The sequence below is a fragment of the Acartia tonsa genome, chromosome 2, assembly GCF_053477335.1.
Source record: "Acartia tonsa isolate MP-2025a chromosome 2, ASM5347733v1, whole genome shotgun sequence".
Lineage (NCBI taxonomy): Eukaryota > Metazoa > Arthropoda > Copepoda > Calanoida > Acartiidae > Acartia > Acartia tonsa.
The window spans coordinates 40,498,711-40,509,339 of NC_137261.1; the positions used below are offsets into that span (position 1 = coordinate 40,498,711).

Sequence of the window (10,629 nt, forward strand, 5' to 3'; positions counted from 1 at the left end):
AGGGGGCAAAAGTTAAACATTTTGGCAACACACTCAAACAGGGAGTGTAAAGATATGTAAAATAGGGATGCATAGCACAATTTACAGAATATTTACTTTTTTTAAGGCGAAAAATAAGAAGAATTAGACCTTTTGTAAATCCTATTTATATTTTTGTTGATATCAATTACAGCATAAGGTTGTACTTTAATACTCAATATAATAAACATAAAAGTTTCCTGAAGGTTCTTCATCAACAAGAGGCCCAAGGACAAACGGACCAATCTGAAACAAAAACAATTTAATGCAATGTAACTTGGCATCATGCCTTTTTTTCATAACTCAAAAATCTCTTTTCCTAAACGCCTTTAAATGAGATTAGTACTGTTTTTAAAAGCGAAGCTTTTCAATAAATATCAATTTTAAACTTTGCATGGTAATTCCTGTAGATGTTAGATACAATTTAGAAAGTGTAGCAACTATAATCGTTGCCAAAAAGTCCTTAATTCTTTGTAAAATATTTTTAACTTTGATGAAATCATTTTTTATAATCAGATTTTAATACAAACGACTCTCAAGTTATTTTAAAGCCAAATCTATTTTAATCATTTAATAAAAACGCTTTATAAATATCTTAGCTAATATTTTAAATATTAAATATTGTTTTTAAATAGCACAGATTTAAATTGCCTACGCTCAACACAGATTATAACAGAATAGATGTAAATATTACATTTATAAAACATTAGATTAGATAACATATTTAACTTTTAGTTTGAAATCTAAATATTATAAATTGTTATATTAACAAGATTTGAATCCACCTACACATTTTAAAATCTTTCAAATATTTTTCTTGTTAAATTATTTTTCTGTAAAATCTAAAAAAAATATTATTATTAAAATAGCTTTTAGATGTTTACAAGTATTTAATTTAACTTTTTTTCGATCTTAAAATAACTTTTTAATGAAATATAATTGTACACTTTTATGATTAGAGAACGATTATGTCCAATAATATGTAATTTAAAAAAATGGATTTCCGTTAATTAAACAAGGATGACAACATCCATTAAAGCGTAGCTCTAAATTCACAAGGTAGGACAAACGAACATGTACTGTAGAGTGCCAGAACAAAATAAGCAGAATATTAGAAGTCTAAAAAATTGTAAATAAATTAGTTTCAAAATTAATTGAATACTTTATACTGTTTATGACTTAATTATAGGGATGCTTCGGTTAAAATACTGTACCTTGTTGTTCTAGGATTCATTAATACCAAAATCGGACAAGATAAATATAACATGACATTTTTTATCAAAAGTGTTATAGAAATCAGCATGTTTTAAATAAACGTACGGAATTTCTAGTAACGAAAATAAAGATCCTAACTAACTATTACAGAAATCATTATGTAAAATTTAAAATCAATATGATAATTCTAACATGCCTAAATAAACAATAAGATCAAACCGTTGCATGGACAAACGGACGTAATTGTAGAAAGGCTTCGTACCTACAATTTCCCTTACATGAAAATACAATAGAATTATAGAGTTGCTTTGATTGAAAATATTTTATACCTGGACCCTAGAGGTATCAATAAAACCAAACAGTGAGGTTAGAGAACTAAAAATAAAATATTTGTTTATATTGAATTTGTTCATTATTCTTTAATCTAGTAAAGATTTTAAAGTAAAGTTTTTAATTTAATAAAAAATAATCTATAAAAAACTTGCAAAATCACATTTTACTGAACTAAAATAATAAAATGATCCGAGTTAATTATGAAAGTACAATTTAATGTCCATTGTTATATCCCTAATAATTACTGGATTTAATAAAAAACATAGGTTTGTTATTTGCATTCATCCATTATTTTTAAATAATACATAATAGGTATTGGAAAAAAGATTAATCATTCGTTCATTATATTTTAATTTACAATTATTTCACTAATTAATATTAGACGGCTAAAAAAACAAACCGAAACAAGGACGTCCAAGCTGTTTTATTTGGGGCGGGGGGAGTAAAACTTAGGAGGAGAAAGTTTTGCGGGCAACTATGAATGGAACTTGCTCAAGACAGGGACCAATTAAAACTTTTAAAACACTATTTTGTTTCAATCTTTTCAATCTTGCGTTGAAATAATTATGCAACGGATGCCCCAACCTTGATATTTTGGTTGTAGATAAAGTATATCTGACATGAAAAATATATCTTCTAACCGGTTTATGATAATAACAATAATAAAAGGAAAATCTCATTATTCGCTCTTTTTTTAAGTGCAACTACAAATCCTAGCGATTTTAAAAGACTAAAAATGATAAAAAGATTTTAGAATAAAATAAGCATAATATTTGAATTGTAAACCTATATATTTAATTACATCCAAGAAAAGCCACAAGGCAAATAAATTAAAGAGTAACTGCACTGTTGATCAACAATTTTTTGGCTGGAAATCCATAGTTTGAAAATTATAGGACAATTCTAACATGCTTAAATTAATCAATTTATCGCATCATATTATAGACAGCTTTCCACGGTTATTTAGAATGAAAACATATACAAATAAAACCAGTTTTGTGGGCCCTGAGGTGCCTAAGGCCCATGGTAAAAAAATTAGCATTAATTTTATGATTTTTATTTTAATAATTGTGGAAATTTGATTGTTATACCAAGCTAAACATTATTTTTCAGTATTGCATAGAGCCGGTTCTAATCCAGCGGATATAAATCGGTTTGGAAGCCATACTGGAATAGGTATTTATCACATTGTATTATAGACAGCTTTCCGCGGTAATTTAGAATGAAAAAATATACAAATAAAACCAGTTTTGTGGGCCCTGAGGTGCCTAAGGCCCATGGTAAAAAATTTAACATTAATTTTATGATTTTTATTTTAATAATTGTGGAAATTTGACTGTAATACCAAGCTAAACATTATTTTTCAGTTTTGCATAGAGCCGGTTCTAATCCAGCGGATATAAATCGATTTGGAAGCCATACTGGAATAGGTATTTATAGGTATTATAGACAGCTTTCCGCAGTTATTTAGAATAAAAAAATATACAAATAAAACCAGTTTTGTTTGCCCTGAGGTGCCTAAGACCCATGCTAAAAAATTAAACATTATTTTATGATTTCTATTTTAATAATTGGAAATTTGACTGTAAAACGAAGCTAAACATGATTTTTCAGTATTGCTTAGAGCCAGTTCTAATCCATCTGATATAAATCGGTTTAAAGCTATACTGGAATATATATTTATTGCATTGTATTATAGACAGCTTTCCACAGTTATTTATAATGAAAAAATATACAAATAAAACCAGTTTTGTAGGCCCTGATGTGCCTAAGGCCCGTGGTAAAAAAAATTAACATTAATTTTATGATTTATTTTAATAATCGTGGAAATTTGACTGTAATACGAAGCTAAACATGATTTTTCAGTATTGCTTAGAGCCAGTTCTAATCCATCGGATATAAATCAGTTTAAAGCCATACTGGAATAGTTATTTATTGCATTGTATTATAGACAGCTGTCTGCGGATATTAAAATGGAAAATTATAAGATTAAAACCAATTTTGTAATAAAGGCCTGTGATAAAAAAACTGACATTATTATTTATGATTTTTATTTTAGTAATCGTGGGAAAATGTGGAAATTTAAATTTAATACAAAGCTAAACATGATATTTCAGTATGGCTTAGAAACTGGTTCTTATCCAGCGGAAATAAATTGGTTTGGAAGTCATACTGGAATAGTTATTTATTGCATTGTATTATAGACAGCTGTCCACGGATATTAAAATGGAAAATTATACAATTAAAACCAGTTTTGTGGGCTCCAAATGGCCGAAGGCCTGTGCTAAAAAAACTGACATTATTCTTTAGGATTTTTATTTTAGTAATTGTGGGAAAATGTCTGTAATACAATGCTATAAATGACTTTTTTTAATATGGCTTAGAACAGTTTCTTATCCAGCGGATATAAATCGGTTTGGAAGCCTTACTGGAATATTTATCAAATCGTATTATAGACAGTTGTCCGCAGATATTAAAATAGAAATGCAAGAGTTAAAAACTTAAAAACGAAGTGAAAAACGTTATTCTATAGCCATTAAATTACTAACAATATTTGTTAAAAAGTATCGTTAAATTGGATGGTTTGTAACGTAAAAACAACGTAAAAAATTGAATAAAATAATGGTTATTCTATAGCCATTATATTGCTAACAATATTTGTTAAAAAGTATTGTTAAATTAGACGGTTTTAACGTAAACATGATGTAAAAAACTATTTTAAAAAACCGTTATACTATAGTTATTAAATTACTAAAAATATTTTTATAAAAAGTATCGTTAAATTGGACGGTTTTAACGTAAAGACCATGTAAAAAAGGATTAAAAGACGTTATTCTATAGCCATTAAATTACTAATAATATTTGTTGAAAAGTATTGATAAATTGGACGATTTTTAACATAAAAACAATGTGAAAACGCTTCTAAAGCCATTAAATTACTTACAATATTTGTGCCAAATTGTCTGTAATATGATGCATTTCAGTATGGCAGAGAACCAATTATAATCTAGCGGATATAGCCATATAAGTTTATAAAACTTTGGGTACCAAATGTAATTTACAGTCCAATGTTTACTAAAGGTTATGAAACTTTGGGTACAGAGTGTAATTTACAGTCCAATGTTTACAAATGGTTATAAAACTTTGGGTACCAAATGTAATTTACAAACCAATTTTTACTAATGGTTATAAAAGTTTGGGTACCAATTAGTCCTGATTTAATATTGTTTGCCTTATTTATTATAGGTGTATTAATAGAGAGAAAATTGCCTGTAATATGATGCTTTTCAGTATGGCTGAGAACTGATTTTAATCTAGCGGATATTTATCGGTTGCAAAGCTGTACTGAAAAAATAAAAGATCCCTCATTCATGGAAATATTTACAAGGTAGAACATGTTGTAGAGTTAGGTTGCTAATATGGACCTTATTTATTGGTAAGGGGTAAGGGTTTGGGGGCAGACCCACATGGCAGGATTTATGCTAGCTTTCATTTACTAGGTTTAAATTTCGGATCAATTACTTTTTTCCTGTAACAAAATTTATATTAACTTTTCGTGCAAAAAAAACCCACTAAAAATAAAGAAAGGAGTCTGAATTTTTTTTTGTAGATTCCTTAGGCAAATAAGAATCGCAGTTCTATTATGCTTTGTGCCCGATTTTTTCGTTAAAACCCCTATAGTTATGTAATCTTTGTCCGTAGGTTTTTCGTTTAAATTTCGGATCAATTATTTTTTTCCTTTCACAAAATTAACGTTATTTTTTCGTACAAAAAAAACACACTTAAAATAAAGATAGGAGTCTGAAATTTTTTGTGTAGATTCTTTAGACAAATGACAATCGCAGTTTTTTCATGCTTCATGATCGATTTTTACGTTTAAATCCCTTTAATTATGCAATCTTTGTCCGTAGGTACTACATTTAAAAAAGTCTTTTTTTATACTAATAAATAAAAAATGTTGATTGTCTTTGAGTGTCGTTAACTCGTTGGCCTTTCAATGTAGATCAATGAAATTTTAAACATAGCTAGTTAAAGTAGTTGGTAGTCTATGTATGAAATTTCATTAATATCACATGAATACAAAAAAACTTATTACAATCGTAAAAAACGACACTAAAAACCATAAACCCCAAATGAAAATAAAAAAAAACATTTTTAAAATAAATTATTTAAGACTGTTCACGTTATCGTCAGCTAAGGGGTTAATACGAGCCCACTTATTGAAACCATTTTTAAGATTTTTCATGAAAGCGAAAGTGTTCCCCATTTTCAGGCCATAAAGAGGAAGAGGGAAATGGCCACAAACCGGTTTCAACATATCCAACACAATATAGAATTAATCTATACTCAATCGATATTTTAGTATATTCCAGGGAGGGAGGGGAGGGGACATTGGAATATATATTAGTTTGGTAATCATAGTTTTCTGACATTTTTATCTGGACGAGAATCTTAGGTAAATGTACAGAATTGTTTTGGGTTGGTTCCAAATTAGAAGTTTTTAAACTTTTCAACCAATAATCTTTGTGGAAAGATATCAATTTATCGTCCATTATCTTATCCCTTAAGATCCGTGAGTATATCCTGAACCAAAATTTCTTGTTAAAATAATTTTCAAATCATGAATGATATAAAATACAAATTTGTGAACGTATTTTCTCTTACAATCACACGGATTGAGGGACAAAAAAGATACACAAAATATAAATGGTTGGTTGTATGTTTTATGATTGCGGTTTTTTTTCTAAGGCGATTAAAACCTTGAATGAATGTACCAAAAGAAATATTTTTATGATACGTAAATTCAAAATTTCTTTTTTTTCTCGAGTTTTAAAAAAAATAATCTAATAAAATGGACAAAACAAAGATAAATCAACTTTTTAAGCATTATTTTAGTAAATTTGTACCCCTGCCCTTTTTTCACCTTGCGTACGTATTCTTAAACTCCTTGGTTTCTGTTACTCCTTTTTTTTGGTTAGAGGTGTAAAGTCCATTTGCTTAATCAATATTTTGCTTTTTAATTCTTTTCTTATTCTCATAAACATGAAATTTATTGAAACATTTATTTAAAATATGATTAAATAAAATTAATTAATTTTTTATATGAAATTTAATCAGTTTAAATCTTTTTAAAGATCATATTTGCATCAAGAATTCATTCATCTTGTTAAATATTGATAAATAATAAGATGCTCTTTACAAGTTTACATCTTAGATTCTCTCAATCTATCTATTACATTTGTTTTATAAATAATTTAAATTTATTTATTTAAAATAGTTTATTTCAAGTAAAAATTTCGCTCTGAGGATTGTATTGTGAAAATGAAAAAGATTAAGTTTTAGGTAAAGTAAAGATGGTAAAGTGCCTTAAGTAAAATATCTCAGTTGTATAACATAATGCCTTGAAAGTTAAAGTTATTTAAGACTTCATTTTAGCTTAGATAATACAGCTAAAGTTTTAAACCAGAGATCTAAAACAATGGCCGATAAATTGATCTAGATTCCCAATGATGACACACAAAATTACCCTGTAGAATAAAATTATTGGTTGGAGCGTTTTAACAGTTTTAAGTCGTTTTAAAGTCTCCAAAGTTGCTAAGCCAACGAATAAGAAAACGTTATTATAAAAATTTGGGGTTAACCAAGGTGACAACCTATTGCATCCCTCTCTCTGTCTGGGTTTAAACCTTAGTTAAAATTCTCTAATTGTTGTGGAACTAAAAAGAAGCTTACCCGACAGCATTTGAAACTGTTGAAATTACTTTCTCAAAAATATTCTCACTTGGAGCACTAAAAGTAGAAAAAAGCAAAAGTAAGACTGAAATACACTTTTTTTTGGTGGGAGTGCGAAGGATTCCCCCCCCCCCCCCCCCCAACCCATTTAACTCTCAAAATTTAATTACCCCTACTACTATTGAGATTTGGTAAAATCAATAAAGGAATTGACGTCCTTGAAATTAATGATAAAACAAGGATTGCTACCTTCAAAAGTAATGAAGATTATGTTATACTAACCTAATAAGCATATCAAAATATTTTACCTTGAATAAGTGTTAAAATGGCCAGCGCTAATTTGATCCTGAAATTACATTTTTTTTCTTACAAAATTGATTAATTTTTAGTTTAATACTTTTAGGCCTTTTTTTTGAATTTCTAAAGTGACATAAAATCAGTCAAGTATAGTTGTCTGATAGACAGTCATCATATTTATTTTCATTTGTATGAGCCTTTTTCATTGAACATGAATCGACGGACCAAGTAAATTGTATACTGGATGCTCTTTGAAAAGGCGAATCTCTACAAAAAAAAATCCGTATTAAAATCAACTGTATATTATTGTTTATGTTAGATAGTACCCGAGAAAATCACATTTTCTCCATAGCGTTACGGACTGACGGACGGACAGACAAAGTGAATTATGGACGGACCGACGCTTGAAAAAAACTTATTTATTTAGTTGTCAAATTATATTACCTTTCGTTTGAATCTGTCTTTATCATCTAGGTAGTAATCATAGTAATAATAGTAATCTTCATAAGGATTATAGTCTGCCCTAAAGTAATAGACGGTTAAACACAAAGAAAGAGAGAGAGGTGAGAGTCAAGTCGATAGTTATAAGAAATAAAAAGTAAAAAAAATAGTTTGATGCAAAATGTTTTCAAGGGGCGATTCCTCTTGGAAGGATGGAGGGAACCACCCCCAAAATAACCCTTCATTTAAATTTATAAGAAGCTTTACTGTAAAGGAGAATGGTTAGCGAGATCTTAACCTACAGACAGACAAATAGACATCTTGTTACTTATATAAAAGAATAATAAAATGATTTGAATGAATTTTTTTTTATTTGATTATCATTACCTTTCTTTTAATTCAAAAATAAACATTTTGAATCGGAGAATGTAAAAATACAAATTTCAAATTTGGTATTTTTGGATTACATATGTAGCCACCACACTTTTATAAACAAGGATAACAATATCAATTAAAGAAAAAAATAAACTAATATACATTAAATGGAAGATAATTTCGCTTTTATTATTGAAGAAAGAGAAAGGGATGTTATCTAGCAGTATGACCAAGCTTATTATAGACGCACTCACATATAAGGACTCAGTTATAGAGATACTACGCTTGTAGAATTCATAATAGTAATAAAACAAACAAAAAACTTAATAGGATATAAATAGCCTAAATTCAATACGTCAAATGGTCGTATGAGCATTGTTATTGTAGTAATATTTATTTAGTTCCCAATATTTCTAAATTGTGTACATTTTTGGTGCCTATTTGGCTAAAAAATACATTTTTCTTACAATCAGCAAAAAAAGGTTTTCTTGTATGAATGCAATGGCCCAAGGATTAAAGAATAGTTTATTTGGCTAAAAATTTATTTTATACGGGACTTTAGAAAAGTAAGTAAAGAATAAAAATTTTTACAGAAGTATACATTTTTAAACTAAAATCAATTAAAATAAGGAAATGTTTTTTGAAAATTTAAAATGCGTTTGTAGCGAAATATCTCGCAATTCGCATAGATCTCCCGTAGAGAAAAGTTTTAAGCCTAGATAGAGAAGAGAATGCATCCATTTTCCAAAGAAACATAGCCTTTAAAAGATTTGCAACCCCCCCCCTAAAAAATCACTTTTTCATCTAACGACAGAAGTAGCAATATACTTAAGATCTGCTTATCCCTGGCCGAGTGACCGAGAAAATCCAAAATTAATTACAAATACATTATAAAGCTTTCAACACATACAGTATAGTAAACTTTTTTTATCATTTATTTAGAATTAATCTACATTCTACAATCAATTAATTCCATTAGAATTTTGTCATGTCAATAATATTAGAAGTCGACACTAGCGGCAGCGCCAATGAAATAAAGGAACGAAATACTCTACCTATTTAGTTTTGTTGATTTAGATTCTGATAATTTTGATCTTTCTTCAGTCCAAAATGTCTGAAAATTATGATTATTTTAATTTACACATATGTACAAAAGTTAATTGAATAACACATTAAACTTTATATGATATCACACTCAAAGATTATTTATATTACAGTATAATGCACAATTTTAGTTAAAACTTATTTTGAAACAAATTGAAAACAAGGGGGGGGGGTCCGTTTTTCTTGTTTATTAGCTTAGTTCAGTTTAGGCTGGGTTATATTGGCTTCTGGACAGCACCTCAGAGGGTACGGGAGATGCAGGCCCCACAGGGTTAGGGCCTCCCTGGGATAGAAAAAAATGGCGGAGTATTTATACATAACATGCACAATTGTGAAGCCTGGGAAACAGTAGAAACCTTTAAGTATACGACTAACCTTTTAATTGAACGATCTTTGTCTGAATGTTCTAAATGTGATTAAGAATTTTTTGGGGGTCATCTTACCTGGCTTTCTGACTCGTCAAAATCTACTATATCTTCAACTGCATTGGAACTCTCAGTTATTTCTTCTGTTATTTCAAAATCAAATTTATTTTTTCATAAAAGATATGATCTGTTTGAAGGTATTAAAACAAATAATAATTCAATGAAGATTATTATATGCTACAATATTAAAGCTTCCTGTTGACAATATATGGGCTCATTAATTTAAACGTTTTAACCAATAATTGTAAACTACAGAATTTTGTGTATCATCATTGGGGATGTACATCAATTTATTGGTGATTGTCTTAACCCCTCAGATCACTGCACTGGTCTTTAATGTCCCTTTAAAATGAATACTCTCTTATCTTTTCAATTACAATTTTTTTACTGTAACAGCCATTGTTGCGTTACTTATGGACAAATTATTCTTGTTTATCATGGATTTGATTTTGTTCCTGGATTAGTTGTGAGTATTTTACAATTATTTATATTAGGTAACTGAGTCACAAAAATCACCTAAAAATAACAAGGATGAATATTATTAGTTGTGAGTATTTACAATTATTTATATTAGGTAACTGAGTCAAAAATCATCTAAAAATAATAACGATGAACATGTTTTCTTTTCTCATAAATCTTTGCATGTTTTAGACGTTTTCGTTCTTGTATCCTTTGCAAGTTACCATGG

General features: G+C 28.5%; 1 protein-coding gene across 1 annotated transcript; it reads right to left on the reverse strand.

Annotated features, from left to right (window-relative positions):
• Positions 1-186: 186 nt before the first annotated feature.
• Positions 187-10,341, reverse strand: LOC145312555 (uncharacterized). The gene is made up of 7 exons (XM_080151810.1): positions 10,330-10,341; positions 9,468-9,526; positions 8,041-8,119; positions 7,608-7,645; positions 7,300-7,356; positions 1,563-1,608; positions 187-264 (listed from the first exon to the last, which is right to left on the reverse strand). Exons 1-7 carry the CDS (start codon positions 10,339-10,341, stop codon positions 187-189), a joined length of 369 nt encoding a protein of 122 aa, XP_080007936.1.
• Positions 10,342-10,629: the final 288 nt, after the last annotated feature.

Bases quoted from the DNA above. Each gene is read 5' to 3' on its own strand.
- LOC145312555 (XM_080151810.1), bottom strand. The intron at 7,646-8,040 runs GTAATATAATTT...ATGTAATTTCAG, and splicing joins AAGACAGATTCAAACGAAAG to GATCAAATTAGCGCTGGCCA. The intron at 7,357-7,607 runs GTAAAATATTTT...TTCTACTTTTAG, and splicing joins CATTTTAACACTTATTCAAG to TGCTCCAAGTGAGAATATTT.